The 15,842-nt window shown below is 38.4% G+C and overlaps 2 protein-coding genes across 10 annotated transcripts in view; both read right to left on the bottom strand.

Annotated features, from left to right (window-relative positions):
• LOC144022325 (protein PTHB1-like) overlaps positions 1–2,414 on the bottom strand; it is a 93,285-nt gene extending 90,871 nt beyond the window's left edge. Inside the window, exons 1-3 of the mRNA XM_077527034.1 lie at positions 2,380–2,414; positions 564–745; positions 148–224 (exon numbers count right to left, since the gene is read on the bottom strand). Of these exons, the coding sequence (XP_077383160.1) occupies positions 148–224; positions 564–745; positions 2,380–2,414 (294 nt within the window). The remainder of the gene's footprint in view (positions 1–147; positions 225–563; positions 746–2,379) is intronic.
• Positions 2,415–3,034: 620 nt separating this feature from the next.
• LOC144022249 (uncharacterized) lies at positions 3,035–15,810 on the bottom strand. 9 transcript variants are annotated; one of them, XM_077526917.1, is made up of 17 exons: positions 15,663–15,810; positions 13,682–13,811; positions 12,146–12,302; positions 11,709–11,901; positions 11,568–11,618; positions 11,298–11,348; positions 10,979–11,029; positions 10,707–10,757; positions 10,439–10,489; positions 10,120–10,170; positions 9,858–9,908; positions 9,522–9,572; positions 7,994–8,050; positions 7,412–7,468; positions 5,173–7,186; positions 4,884–5,027; positions 3,035–3,434 (listed from the first exon to the last, which is right to left on the bottom strand). In XM_077526917.1, the coding sequence occupies exons 2-17, from the start codon at positions 13,809–13,811 to the stop codon at positions 3,190–3,192; spliced, it is 3,405 nt and encodes a 1,134-aa protein (XP_077383043.1). In that variant the 5' UTR covers positions 15,663–15,810; the 3' UTR covers positions 3,035–3,189. The 9 variants fall into 9 exon arrangements, with proteins under 9 accessions (XP_077383043.1, XP_077383041.1, XP_077383036.1 ...); XM_077526915.1 differs by having other exon boundaries at positions 13,682–13,815; positions 15,663–15,809; XM_077526910.1 differs by lacking the exon at positions 15,663–15,810 and having other exon boundaries at positions 13,682–15,649.
• Between the last annotated feature and the right edge of the window lie 32 nt (positions 15,811–15,842).

Here is a 15,842-nt window from a genome sequence, read left to right as displayed (position 1 = left end):
TGCTGCTTTTAATATCGTGACATGACGCCGATGATATATTGTGGCAGTTTTAATATTGCGATATCACGATATTGCCGTTATCATTACATCCCTGCTAGCAAGTCACAAGACACAAAGCACATGTGTACTGCATGCGCGTGCACATACCGACGGGTCATCCATGTCAGGAGACACACATGCTGTTACCGTCAAGTCCTTCTCCCTTTCACCTTTAGGCAGAATGTCTGAAACACAATTTTTTTGTCATATTTATGCTAAATCACTCCATTGGACATTTCATAAGGTACAGCTTAAACGCTTGTAGGAGGGGTAAAACTAGTCTATTATTTACTTTTTTATTATTATTATTATTTGTATTTTTGTGTATATATATTTTATGGTCTCTCGAGAGCGCTGATTTTCACCTACTACAGGTAGGTCTGGAATGTAACCACTGTGATAAAGCGGGGAACACTGTCTATAATACAGATGGAAGTCTTGATCCTTATGATATTTTGATAAAATTCAGAAAACTGAGAACAGTTTAACTTGTATATTAAAAAATCCGGCATCATCCCTCGTACCCTGAGTCCTGCTGGCTTCTCTGATGAACTTCTGCAGCCTCTTCATCTCGGCCTCAGCCTGCTCATAGTCCACCTCGCGGGCATCAACTTTGGGCGTGGAGTAGAAGGACGGGTCGGTGCCCATGTACGAGCACAGCAGGTGGCCGTCCCAGCTCAGGCTCACCACGGCGCCCTTCAGATCCCTGACACCACAATAAATTGCACAAAACATAAAGGGTTGGGCTTGTCGATTATAGAAAAAATAATAATCATGATTATTTTGGCAATAATTGAAATCCCGATTATTCAAACCATTGTTTATTTTTTGGTACAAAACAAGAAATTGTTTAAGCATTTAAAAATATCGTGACCCATTAAAAAAAATAGAAACACCATAATTATGTAAGTTCCTTTTGGACCAAGCAGAATTTATCCATCCATCCATCCATCCATCCATCTTCTTAACCGCTTATTCCTCACAAAGGTTGCGGGGGGTGCTGGAGCCTATCTCAGCTGTTTTTGGGCAGTAGGCGGGGTACACCCTGGACTGGTTGCCAACCAATCGCAGGGCGCACAGAGACAAACAACTATCCACACTGACAAGCACACCTAGGGACAATTTTAAAGTTGGAGTGCAACTTGTGCACTTTGCAGTAGGACAATTTTTTGGTACAAAACCAGAAAATATGTTTAAACGTAAAATAAATACATAAATAAATAAATAAATAAATACATACATACATAAATAAATAAATAGATAAATAAATAAATACATAAATAAATAAAATATTAAGACAAATAAAACAAATTTGAAACACTATAATTACGCAAGTTCCTTTTGGATGAAACAAAATTTATTAATTTAGTTATTTTAAAATTGAAAAAGGGTGCAAATGTATAAATTTAAACAACTTAAAAATTTGTATTAATAATCTTTTGTTGTTGTTGTTGTTTACAAATATGCTGATATTGTAATTGTGGAGTGTAATAATTGAAATTGCAATTGAATTTTGATTAATTGGACAGCCCTAATAAAGGGTGAAGCCAAAATGAGTTGAAACTAAGTAATTTACATGTGTGTAGCATGATGTGCAGGACCAAGAGACAAGAAAGAGACTACATGCAACACAGATGTGAAGCATTCTCACAAATATTCTTAAGTAGTATTTCAGTCATTTTAATGCCATAATTTACAGTTAGATATATGCATGTAGGTCCGGTGCTGGAATAGCATTCAACAAGTGCTCTATGCAACACAGATGTGAAGCAGTTCTCAGAAACATGCTCATGCATCTAACTGTGTGTGCAGTAATTCACCGGAAAGCATTTCCCAGTTTATGCAGTAAATGTCAAACAGCCTAATAGTCATCTTTCTTGAATTTATGTAAAATAATAACTCATTTGATGCATTATTTTCCACAATTCTATTATTCTAAATTCTTCTATTTCTGTGTGTCCCACTTCCTCATTTTTTTATGGGCAAATACATCAAATATACGTAAAGATTTCCTGACAGAACAAAAATGGGAAAAGGGAGAAGCAGGAAATGCTGAGTGATGCAATAATGTGTTTTAACAGCGTGAGTGAGTGCGTGTTAACTGGTTGCAGATGTGTCGTGCTTCCAGGCCAACGGGGCCTTAACACACACGCATGCACACCTATACTCGCTTAAGTCCATTTCGGGGACACCATTCTGATACCCTACCTTTGAGGACACCACTTTCTGAATGTCTTAGAAAGATGCAAGTTGGTGTAATACAACACAAAAAAATCACAGAATGTAAAAATCACCTGGGAATTGAGCTTCCATCAAGATTTCACAGACCTGAATTTTTACCTTGAGATTGGGGACAGGGGAATTTTAATGTCCATTTTGGGGACCTCAGCAATACACGAATACACAAACTAATTCAAGTCACCTTTGAGGACCTTACCTTCCTTTGGGGACAAAGGTAAAAATACTATGTACATCATACATATTTAAGCATCCAGCAGTGAGAATCAATCTCAACACTGTTGAATACAGTATATGAAGGAGTTCACCTCTGAATGAAACCAAAATCACCTCAGACTGACAAGAAATGATCATTACATGTATAATCATTTCATGTTTTAAATGAGGGTGTGGCAATTTCCTCTGATGGCACCTTAAAAATCAACACCAAATACCTGCAAAAACAAAAAACATTTCCATAATAAAGACAATCAGTATGTTTCTATGCTTCCAGAATTGTGACCCAATTTCTTGACAGAAATGGTCTGTTGTGATTGTTTCTGCTGTATGTTGTTTTTAAAGTGATACTTTGCTAATATTGCTATTTTTAGTCAGATTTAATACTTTGCCTATCATGAATAACATTTTTAATGTACAGTTATTTGAAAATGCATTTAGTGAAATAACAGTATATTCAACACATACAACAAAGACATCGAACCAGTGTTGGAGGGATGCACTGTTAAAGAAGGAGGAAAAAAAACCCAACAAATTAGAATTTGGTGTCAGTTTATATTTAACAATATATACAACAACATAACAATATAACAATATAACAAGCAAAATATAACATTGGTGTACCAATACTATCCGAACAAGTGAGGAGAGTGCATCACTTATAGGAGGATTTCTTAAAATAACGAACCAAGAGACTTAGCATTTGGCAGAAGCCCTTCTCTTTAAGGTCGTAATGCGGTTTCTGACAAAGTTTTTGACACCAGTCCAAGTGCGATTTTTTAGGGCATGTGGTTCAGAATTAATACAGCGAAGGCAGTCCAACTTTTGTGGTACCTGGCATTTATGGATGAAGTGCATCATGTGCTTTTCGACAGCATATATTTCAGCATCGGTCCACTTACGTTTGGTGATGCCTCCTGTCATCTGGGAAACTCCCATATCTGTTAAAAGACAAACGCTGTCAAAAAATTTCAGTCCAAATTAAAAAAGTCAAAACATGACCTCTGCTCTTTTAGTTCCAATGTTGAATGCAAGTACGACATTGGTAAAGTAATACTGTTCCTTGTCTTCATAGGACCAAAGCTTAAAAATTAAATATACCTTTAAAATTTTAGCCTGGTCTATAGAGCGATGAGTGTTCACTCAAAGAATGCAAAGATGTAATCTCCCTTCTCCACGGGTTTTCATTTGAATAAAATGCAAAAATAGGCTTACTCGCCATTGTTAAGAAATGCAGCCACCGGTGGCCTAGTGTTGCACAGGATACCAGTATTAGTACCGTACCTCATTGTTTCAGTGTCAAAAACTGCTCGGTATCACTTTTTTTTTTTTTTTTTTTAAATAGCACCGGTATCTAAAATATATGTAGTCTACATTGTAGACATCAGTAAGTGGCACACCTCTTTAGTGCGTGAAGGCAGGAATATTGCTGCAAGCACTCCGTGACGTGCCAAGTGTTACATGGAGTTTTTTGCCTACATGGCCAACAGTCACAGCAAACCTGTAAGGCTTTTTTTAAGTTACTGTGGCTCGAGGCGAGGACAACTTCAATATGGCCAAGCACCTCGCTAATGGATGTGTCCCATTAAAAAACAAAAACAACAAAATTGTAACCACTGCCATTCTTATTTGAACTATTATTCTTATTATTGCAACACGGACCTATTATATGTTCCTTGTTTAAAAAAAAAAAAAAAAAAAAAAAAAAAAAAAAAAAAAAAAAATGAAAGAGTCTCTTGAATTTACAGAATACATACACGTAATGGTGCACGGTCAGTATTAGGGATGTTCGATACAATTTTTTTTCTCCAACTGATAATGATATCAAATATCGATACCACTAGTCAATAAAATTCCCCACCCATAAATGACAGATTATTTTAAAGAAAGACATCTATATCCCAATATATTATTTTTCCTTAAAATTGCATGAAGTTAATGGCAATTTTGTGTTCATATAATTTCTTGTCCCGTTTCGTAAAACGGCTGCAGGAGGGTGGCATTTAAATGTATCGGTCACCGCCGTGAGTACTGACACCTTAAAATAAGACTGGTATTGGCACCGATACCCGATATCAGTAGTCACCCATCATAGACAGTGGGATGCCACCTCTGTTTCAATTTGAGCCAGGAAAAACCCTGGTGTTGAGCTTAACTGCATTTTTGCTTTGTTCCTTGTTTCTGTAAATAACAGGAGAGTCAACTAAATTAAACCATGGTTACTGCAGTCTATCCATTATTTTCATAACCTTCCAAATGAACACCCATACTTATTTTACAGAACCTTACCTAGGAGAATCAATTACGTAGTATAGGCCAGTGAAAACCAAAATCAATTACGTAGTATAGGCCAGTGAAAAACAGTTTCTCTATCTAATTTTTGTTTGTACCTTCAATGAGAGTGGTCTTGGAAGAAGATGGAAGGGATGTTGCAGCCTCTTCCTCAACATCTGCTTCCCCTGTAGCTTCTGGGACTGTGAGATCACTTTCCTCATCGCTTGATTCCTCTGGGTCTTGTGTAGAGTCAACTTTTTCTGAAAATAGAGCAAAAACATTGAAGATTGTAGCTTTCAAAGAAGTGTTCTGTTAACGTGTGAGAGAACAAGCTAATTTAGCAGAAAGACAATCTTGACTTGGCAGCATTCACAATATGTTGTACCAATAAACACACATCCATACCTTGCGGGTCAATCTGAACGTCATCAAGGGTTTGACCTTTATACTGGGAGAGGGTTCCTTGCTCCACAGCTAACAACATTTTGCTCATTTTGGCAAGCTGTAGTGTTCCTTGTGGTAGTCGATAATACTGCCTGTGCACACGAATGTCATGTCCCAGAAAGTCCGCAAGTTGGTCTGCTTCATTTTCTTGAAGATTAAGAACCTGTGACATTGTAGCTATGTGCTTCCTGAGCCTTGTTGATGTTAAGGCCTCTGGATTTTTAGCACCACTCTCCTTTGCAAGCTTTTGGATGCACTCTCCCCCTCTGTAAGCAGTCATGGCTTCCGGTCTTCCAAACATGAATACATTTTCTTTTAAGACTCCACACATCTCACGGGTTTGAGCTAGGAGCTCCATGGCTGAGACCATTGATGGTTTTAGGAGCACAGGGACACCTCTTCCTCGTTTCCCCCTGATTTCTAATCTAGTGAAAAACTCGCACATCTTGTTCTCCAGAGGGGTGAGACAGGCTGCCATGTCCTCGTTATGTTCCAGCTCTTTCCTTTCTACGAAAGTAGACAGTTCCATTCTTGACACCTCTCCTTCTCTTCTTCTGTTGAAAATTATCACCTGAGCCAGTGTCACTTTCGCCAGTGCTGCATAATTACTCGCAGAAGGACAGAGTTTAAGCATTCTTTCTGCAACTTCTCTACTCTTTTCCACATGTTCGTCCAAAAGTTTGACATCTTCAGTGAAAGGTAAAATCTGTGGTGCATTCCACTTTGCCTCTGTCATTGTCGTCGTCGCACCTCTGCTAATCAATGCCTTCCATCTGAAATTTTTGATTGTCTTAAATTCTCTAGCATATTCCAACAAGCACTCATCTCTGTCAACTGAAGACAAACTATCACTTTCAATCAGCTCACTAAGTACACCCAGACTGTGACCAATTTTTAAGGCTAAGGAGGGTTTTTTGTATGTGTTGTTTTCCGAGTTGTGCCCAGCCAATACCTTCACTGCAGTTATCACACGATTAAAGTTTGCAGGATAGATGAGCTCCACTGCCTTGCGAATAGATGAATTCTTCCGGGCCTCTGTCAGCAGTCTACCAAGTTCTCTAAGTCTTTGCCTTATGTAGTCATGTCGGTTCTTTCTTGATCCATTTAGATCAAAGAGATGCTGTCCAAACTTTAAGAGTAGGTCGTCGTCATAGATCACACGAGTCACCTCATCGTAGATCATGCAGGAAAGTACAGTTTTTAATCCGTCACTAATTTCACATGCTACTGCAGTTTTTAATGCACATCTTGATTGAACTCGCTTTTTAGAAACACCTAATTCCTTCTCAGATTTTTTCTTGGCAGGACAGATTTTAATGTGCTTCCAGATTGTTTTCTTGGCATAGAGCCCTTGGCAATGAAAACAATGGATAAAATCGGAACCTTGTTTTCTTTCCCGAGGTCTATAGCAGGCCTGCAGATCTCCTTCTCCACTCCTCACAATAAGAGAATTGTGAGCATAATTTCCACGGCGTCGTAAAATATTCAACTCATCTCGTCTTGCCTGTGAATTCTTTGGATGCATGAATGCTTTCGCAACCTCTTCTTTATCTGCATGCTTAGCTTCTAGATGTCTTGCAATTTTTGATGAGGGCGTTAGACAATACAGACAGTAGTTCCGTTTATCATATACTCTCTTAATTTTAGAGTTTGAGGGTGGAGACACTTTGATAGATTCTGAAATACACTGGACTCTGCTTTTTTTCAGAGGACTTTGGTTTCTTGTCCCAGAGACCTTAAGTAGGCTCCTCTTCCTTGAAGTGTTTGTCTTTGTCTTCTCAGAGGTTTGAGCATCAATAGCTGAATTAGCCAAAGATGGGAAGACAGATGAAGATGATGTTTTCTCCAGTGGACACAAGTCTATGCTATCGTCAGAGTCGAACATATTTTGTTTTTCTGTTTCTGGAATATAATCTTTATCATCATAGTCTGTATCATCAGAGATCTCCGGTGATTCGTCCAAACATGTGGAAGACTGAAGAAAAGAAAAAGTGTACAGTTACCATAATGTATTGAGGAAAAACGTTTCTTTGTAAATCACATCTTTTTTTTTGTCTGTAGAATGTGAAAAAATAAGACATTCACATAAGGACATATATAAAGGCCAAACTACTCATGTCATTACAGATTAATATAAATTTTATCCTATTTTTTCACGCATGAAAATCTAACAGTGATAACTTGTATTTATTAACCTTACCTGAGGACTATTGGCAACATTTAGGATATCATCTGTGACTTCACATAATGGTGTCTGCTGAAATGACAAATACAAAAAATGATTACAAGAAAAAAAAAAAAAAAAAAAAAAAAAAAGAAAAAAAAATGCTAAAAATAATTTCACACTTAATTTTATAGGTGTTCAGGTGACTGCATCTATGGCAGGACATTTCAACTTAACATTGTCTATCCATAATTTTGGGGTCATTCAAAACAGCCAATTTGCCCTGACCTAATTGGTCCAGGCATTACTACAAACATACCAAACCATACTATTTGTTTGTTCAAATCACACCACACAAGGAACGTTATTACGATAGCCATGTGGACCGATAATTTTAGGGCCAATCAAAACAGAGAGACACGCACAATATGCCATAACCTAATTCACTAAAGGAATTTTTTGGGCTCCTCCACCCCACCACTTTTCAATACAATAATGACCTGTCAAATCTGTGTCTTTACAATTAATTTAAAAATACAACATGTTTTATCAAATTCAATTAACCATTCAGCCCTAATCAGTGCATGGTACAACGGTGTGGGAGAAACTGGATCTTACCTGAGGCCTGTCGCCAGCATCCATCCTGTCATCTCCCACCTCGAGAGGTGGTGTCTGCTGACAAAGATCAAACGTATAGGAATAAAAAACATGATAGAGAAAACAACATTACACAATGATATTTTTAGATAATTTTATATGCTTATATTTTACGGCTTCAGGTGACTGCGTTTGTTGCATTTTGGGACATTTTTTAGCGTCAAGCTAACTGGTCAAAGTTGAACGTGGACAATCCATACTTTTGGGGTCATTCAAACACTTCATGTCCAAGTCCAACTGAAAACAATACTGCAGCTATGGCTACCCATACTTTTTAAGTCATTTAAAACAAAGACACGCTTGATACTCAAATCATACTGGGGGACAGCAATTACGATAGGTGTGGCTTTTCATACTTTTCGGGTCATTAAAGACACAGATACACACTTGACACCAAAGCCTAATTGGGGACAGTCATTGTGACACCCCCGGTCTAGACATACTTTTGGGGTCATTTTACATATATGCACACACACTTGATACACAAGTCAGATTGGGGACAGTCCTAACTCTTGTAGCTATAGCGATCCATACTTTTGGGGTCATTCAAAAGACACTAGCACACACACTTGATACCCAAGTCAAATTGGGGACAGGCATCACTATTGTAGCTTTAGCGATCCATACTTTTGGGGTCATTCAAAAGACACTAGCACACACACTTGATACCCAAGTCAAATTGGGGACAGGCATCACTATTGTAGCTATAGCGATCCATACTTTTGGGGTCATTCAAAATACACTAGCACACACACTTAACACCCAAACCTAACTGGGGACAGTCACTGTAATAGCTATATCTATCCATACTTTTGGGGTCATTCAAAACACACTAGCACATACACTTGATACCCAAGTCAAATTGGGGACAGGCATCACTATTGTAGCTTTAGCGATCCATACTTTTGGGGTCATTCAAAAGACACTAGCACACACACTTGATACCCAAGTCAAATTGGGGACAGGCATCACTATTGTAGCTATAGCGATCCATACTTTTGGGGTCATTCAAAATACACTAGCACACACACTTAACACCCAAACCTAACTGGGGACAGTCACTGTAATAGCTATATCTATCCATACTTTTGGGGTCATTCAAAACACACTAGCACATACACTTGATACCCAAGTCAAATTGGGGACAGTTATCACTACAGTAGCTATGGTGATCCATACTTTTGGGGTCATTCAAAACACACAAGCACACACAATTAACACCCAAACCTAAATGGGGATTGTCATTGTGATAGCTACGCCCATCCATAATTTTGGGGCCATTTTAAACAAACTGAGGAACACACTTGCTACTCATGGCATGGAATGTATCACCTGCAAAAAGTTGGGGAACACTGTATATCCATTATTTTTGGGGGGGTGAAATGCAATTAGATCATTTTCCACACTCGTTCAGCCCTAACTACAACACGAAAAATCAGTTTAGCCGAAAACAATACATGAAACAGCAGTTTTAGAAACTGGATCTTACCTGACATCTGTCGCCAGCACTCATGTCTTCAGCAACTTCAAGAGATGGTGTCTGCTCAAACAAGAATAGACAATATGGAAAACATGACGGAGCAACCCTAACATGGCACAATACGATACTTAGGCTGCTTTTGGGTCTATTCATAACGAGAGAAATTTTCATGACCTAATCTGGGACAGTTGTGTGAATATAGGTCGAAAACGTTTTGCAAGTCATTGTATTTGTTTATACGTTAATACAATGCTCCAACTACATTTGAGCTGTGGTTTCGTAAAAACAAACAATTCCCCCTATATTAAATGATAGAAGCAGTGTGTAGTAGAACCTGTATTTTACCTTAGGTCTTTTGCTAGCACTCGTGTCTTCAGCGGCCTCAAGTGATGGTGTCTGCTCAAAGACGAAAAGAAAGTATATGGAGAACGTGAGAGCAATCATAACATAGCACAATTAGAGAGATATATAGGTCGAAAAATATTTGCAAATCCTGTTGTATTTGTTTACAATGCCCCAACTACTTTTGAGTCGGGGTTTTGTAAAAACACACAATTTCCCCTATATTAAATGATAGAAGCTGTGTCAAGTAGAACCTGTATTTTACCTTAGGTCTTTTGCTTGAACTCGTGTGTGCAGCGGCCTCAAGTGATGGTGTCTGCTCAATGACGAAAAGAAAATACATGGAAAACGTGAGAGCAATCATAACACAGCACAATAAGATACATACTTTTGGGTCTATTCAAAAGAAGACAGACAAATTATCACCTAATCGGGGACAGTTACAGGTCGCAAAAAGATTTGCAAATCATATTGTATTTGTTTACAATGCACCAACTACTTTTGAGTTGGAATTTCGTAAAAACACACACAATTTTGCCTATATTAAATGATAGAAGCAGTGTGTAGTAGAACCTGTATTTTACCTTAGGTCTTTTGCTCGCACTCATGTCTTCAGCGGCCTCAAGTGATGGTGTCTGCTCAAAGAGGAAAAAAGAATATATGGAAAACGTGATAGAGCAATTATAACATGGCACAATAAGATACATATATATAGGTCGAAAACGATTTGCAAACCATATTGTATTTGTTTACAATGCCCCAATTACTTTTGAGTTGGGGTTTCGTAAAAACACACACAATTTCGCCTATATTAAATGATAGAAGCAGTGTGTAGTAGAACCTGTATTTTACCTTAGGTCTTTTGTTCGCACTCGTGTCTTCAGCGGCCTCAAGTGATGGTGTCTGTTCAAACAGGAAAAGAGAATATATGGAAAACATGATAGAGCAACCATAACATGGCACAATAAGATACCGGTACATATATATAGGGCGAAAAAGATTTGTAAATCCTATTGTATTTGTTCACAATGCCCCAACTACTTTTGAGTTGGAGTTTCGTCAAAACACACAATTTTCCCTATATTAAATGATAGAAGCTGTGTCAAGTAGAACCTGTATTTTACCTTAGGTCTTTTGCTTGAACTCGTGTGTGCAGCGGCCTCAAGTGATGGTGTCTGCTCAATGACGAAAAGAAAATACATGGAAAACGTGAGAGCAATCATAACACAGCACAATAAGATACATACTTTTGGGTCTATTCAAAAGAAGACAGACAAATTATCACCTAATCGGGGACAGTTACAGGTCGCAAAAAGATTTGCAAATCATATTGTATTTGTTTACAATGCACCAACTACTTTTGAGTTGGAATTTCGTAAAAACACACACAATTTTGCCTATATTAAATGATAGAAGCAGTGTGTAGTAGAACCTGTATTTTACCTTAGGTCTTTTGCTAGCACTCGTGTCTTCAGCGGCCTCAAGTGATGGTGTCTGCTCAAAGAGGAAAAGACAATATATGGAAACCATGATAGAGCAATCATAACATGGCACAATAAGATACCAGTACATATCTAGGTCAAAAAAGATTTGTAAATCCTATTGTACTTGTTTACAATGCCCCAACTACTTTTGAGTTGGGGTTTCGTAAAAACACACACAATTTCCCCTATATTAAATGATAGAAGCAGTGTAGTAGAACCTGTATTTCACCTTAGGTCTTTTGCTTGCATTCGTGTCTTCAGCGGCCTCAAGTGATGGTGTCTGCTCAAAGAGGAAAAGACAATATATGGAAAACATGATAGCACAAACATAACATGAATAAGTTACAAGATGACATAAATGACCCAATACCTTTTTGCGCCAAGGCCAGTCTGAATTTCCGTAGTTATACGACAATTCTTCACCTGGAGCGATGTCTCGGATTGCAAAAAGGCAAAGATGTGGCAAACCACCAACTTCAATAACCTTCATCTTGCAGTTTGGCTTTATGTGGTTGTCATTTACGAGCCTTCCCAATGACTGGTCTTCATCTGATGCATCAAGACTGGAGGGGGGGAGGGAAATAAGAGTGGAAGCTGCCTGCCCAGTATAGATATGATTCAAATGGAAAAGGGAAGTCTAGAGTTTGAAGTTTTATCTAACGGCTGAGCAAAGGCATAGATCATGCCTGATCTATGCATTACGTAGTACTCATTCATAGCGAATGTTGACTACACATCTGTGTTTGTTTTTTTTGTCCATAAACATTCCAAACAACTCAACTCAAGTTCAGATAGAGAAATACTTACCACCAACCTTTACCTCTCCAGTTGAAATAAAATAGGAAGACTGCTTCTTGTTCATTACGCTCCAAATTTTGCTCAAGACCTTGTTCACAAAGCTTTCCACGGTACTCCAGCACAAATTCTTCTTTGGTAAAAGTCTGTGTAGCAACCACACCTCGACCTTGAGGAGAGGCGAGAAAAAAATAAAAATAATCTAATCAACAGTAGTCGTAATTAGTCGACTAATCAGAACATACAGCATTTTGCACCAACAAGCAAATGCGCTTTTTAAAACCATCATTAGTTAACAATTTGAATTCTTTAAAAGTATAGACAAATAATGAAGATAATTAAGATTATATACATTGAACTTTGATTAGATTTTGCAGCTTGTACCATCATTCCTGACATGTTTATTAAAGATGGAGACAAACTGATGACAAAACTGTGACTTTAGATTTTTTTTTTGGCTGTAAATATTTTGAAATTGAACCAAAACTATGCAGACTGGCACCAATACTGTGAAACTGTACATGACTATCACGATACCAGAAACATGCTTTTTAAATGCTGCCATGAAAGGAAGGTGTGAATCGTATTAAGTATTTTAGTTGATATTTGCCCTTTAGCTTCTGACTCAGTTGTTAACATGGGTTAGCGCTAAAGACTAAAATAATCTATTCAGAAAATACTAATTTAATATATATTTTAACCCTATTTTATATTGTGATATACAGTGGTCCATCCCTACTTCGCAGTTCACTTATTGTTGATTCACTCTATCGCAGATTTTTACCACCAATTTCAATGGTGAGTACCCCATAAAATTATTTATGCTGCTATTTGTCCTTTTTTGTATGAGTAAATATAGACAGCGCTTTCTTGTATTTAACACAATCTATGACACTTTTAATCAAAATATATAATATTTGGTAAATTAAGAAACGTGTCATGACAGGTTTAAAAAAAAAAAGTTAACATTTTACTTTTTAATTCTTAGCAAGTCAGTGTCGAGCTATTTTTATAACAGGTCAAAGTTTTTCATACGTGTCACTTTATTTAACCACTACGACCTCGAGGAAATTCACCACACCCGTAACAAGTGAGGGAACACTGTATACCATTAGCATAGGGCTGCAATTGATATCGTAATGTGAATTTTTCCCCATATCAAATGGTGTTTCCAAACAAAATACACAAGTACTGAATTAGTGTTGCCTCTGATAACAAGATCGACTCAAAGATCAATGCTACTTTTGATACTTCATTTGATGTGCTGTATTTGCATCATCATAAAGAAAAGCGGTGGTATTAATCAGCACACACACAAGGAGCAAAGTGGCAAAATCTCCACACAGCAAAACAAAATGTACACACAAGTCACATTTTGATCTAAAATCTATTAGTGGCCACCAAAATGAATCTGTAGCAGCCTACTACAGATGCATGTATGTGGAAAACATGTCTTAATTTGCAGTTGGTTAATTGCAGCTATGAGAGCCATTCATATCATGCACATAAACAAAGATCAAATTAATGTCTTGAAAAATGTATACTCACCTTTGAATGGGTTAATGAAGGACTCTCTAAGTCCCATCTTATCCTTTTCCAATAGTACATGCTGCTCAGCATCTTTTTGTGGAGTGACCCGATTCCTCCGCCTTTGCACTGTTCTTCCATTGTTTGCCATCTTTCTATGGCAAAGAGGGTTTTGGTTATCAAGGCGGATTATGTAACTCACTCTGAACATTATCTTAAAAAGTCTACATAAACATATCCAAAATTACACACTCATAGTTCCACACCTCATGCTTTAGAGACTGCAGCTACACATTTGTTTCCCATTATGAACACATTTACCAATTAATGTCATCTTCTAGGTGAATGGCAGTTAGTCCAAGAAGTAAAATGGATGAAACTTAACCACAGGGAGTAGACAGAGATTTGTGTGTCATTCGGGCCCCCCCAAATCCAATTTAAGAGACACACCAATACAGTAAATACTATATGTGTATCATACATACAGCCAAACGTTTTTGCCACGTGACATTCATCAGAAATCTAGCCGACCGCTCCAGTGAGAGAGACCACTGTGCGTATGCACCTTTTTGGCACAATACAAAAGGAGAAGAGGTAATTAAGCCACAATGAGCATTAACGATGTCAGCCATTATTTTACCCAGTTCATCTACTGTTCTGTCTTTCTGGGGTTAAAGACTTCTACACTCTGCCCTGGTATTATCCACGAAGTCAAAATGTGTCCATATGTGCGTCTTTTTCTGTCGCTCATTTTGTAAAACAACGTGTCATCAGCTTGACTTGACTTGACTTCGTGTTCACTCCTTTCTCTCTTGCGCTTCCCTGCATATAAATTGCACCCCCACGTGAGGTGTCCTCCCGCCCCCTACAATTGACCAATTACGAGCGTGCATGGTAAAGAGCAAGCTGGAACTGGAGCTTCGACTAATTAGGGCATGAGGCCAGTTTGAGGTAACTTCCCCACCGCCAACCTGGCCAGTACGGAATGAACGAGAAGAGAGAAACTTCCCCTCCCCCCCTCCTTGGCCACTGGCCAGTAGCGAGTGAGTGAACGAGAAAGAGGCTACAGGCAGAAGCCTACTGTCCACCTGTTCGCAAACGACATCAGTAATGCTGAGACGGTTCGCATAACAAAATATATGCGTTACTAGAGGCATATTTTTGACCAAAAATTTGTTCGTAATTTAAAAACTTAATTTAAAAAAAAAAAAAAAAAAAAGTGCTGGCCAGTACGGAATGAACGAGAAGAGAGAAACTTCCCCTCCCCCTCCTTGGCCACTGGCCAGTAGCGAGTGAGTGAACGAGAAAAAGAGGCTACACGCAGAAGCCTACTGTCGTTCACCTGTTCGCAAACGACATCAGTAATGCTGAGACGGTTTGCATAACAAAATATATGCGTCACTAGAGGCATATCTTCGACCAAAAATTTGTTCGTAATTAAAAAAAAAAAAAAAAGTGCTGGCCAGTACGGAATGAACGAGAAGAGAGAAACTTCCCCTCCCCCCCTCCTTGGCCACTGGCCAGTAGCGAGTGAGTGAACGAGAAAAAGAGGCTACACGCAGAAGCCTACTGTCGTTCACCTGTTCGCAAACTACATCAGCAATGCTGAGACGGTTTGCATAACAAAATATATGCGTCACTAGAGTCATATTTTCGACCAAAAATTTGTTTGGAATTAAAAAAGCTAATTAAAGAAAAAAAAAGCGGGGTGGGTGGGTGGGGGGTAGTTTGTTTGGGGGGGAATTTTTCGTAACTGGAGATTCCGCTGCATTTTAGGACAAGGCTTGTTAGCGCAAGCCTAATGAGTTTGAAATTTCCTCTAACTTAGCGAGGTCAAGGCTGCAAGCTCCAGTCAGCAGTATGCCAACAAACAACGTGCAATGTCTTAGGTTACTGAAAAATATCTAGCGCCCTCGAATTTACAGGCATATCAGTCAGTATATGGAAAATGCTGCTCAAAAAGCGATCGTTTTAAAATACTTAAGACAGTTTAGTAGCCTACCTTCGAACAGAACGGCGCCAACTCCAAGACTAACGCGAAGTCCAGCTTTCCCGCGACTACACAGGAAATGACGTCGACAAAATGGGGCGGGTCACACTTTTTTGTCACCTGACATGCACAATATGCGCAACAGTTAATATAATAAATGAATAAAAGGTATTTTGATTTTATCTTTAAAGG

The sequence above is a fragment of the Festucalex cinctus genome, chromosome 7 (assembly GCF_051991245.1).
Source record: "Festucalex cinctus isolate MCC-2025b chromosome 7, RoL_Fcin_1.0, whole genome shotgun sequence".
In the NCBI taxonomy this organism is placed as follows: domain Eukaryota; kingdom Metazoa; phylum Chordata; class Actinopteri; order Syngnathiformes; family Syngnathidae; genus Festucalex; species Festucalex cinctus.
The sequence above is the reverse complement of the archived record's forward strand: the minus strand, read 5'-3'. Positions and strand labels throughout refer to the sequence as shown.

What these genes read in the sequence shown, in the direction of transcription:
- LOC144022249 (XM_077526910.1), bottom strand. Translation starts at nt 13,871, where the DNA reads ATGTTCAGAGTGAGTTACATAATCCGCCTTGATAACCAAAACCCTCTT. An exon ending in GTGCTAGCAAAAGACCTAAG is followed by an intron (nt 9,573 to 9,857) that starts GTAAAATACAGG and finishes TTGTTTGAGCAG; the next exon opens with ACACCATCTCTTGAAGTTGC. An exon ending in ATGTTGCCAATAGTCCTCAG is followed by an intron (nt 7,187 to 7,411) that starts GTAAGGTTAATA and finishes TCTTTTCTTCAG; the next exon opens with TCTTCCACATGTTTGGACGA.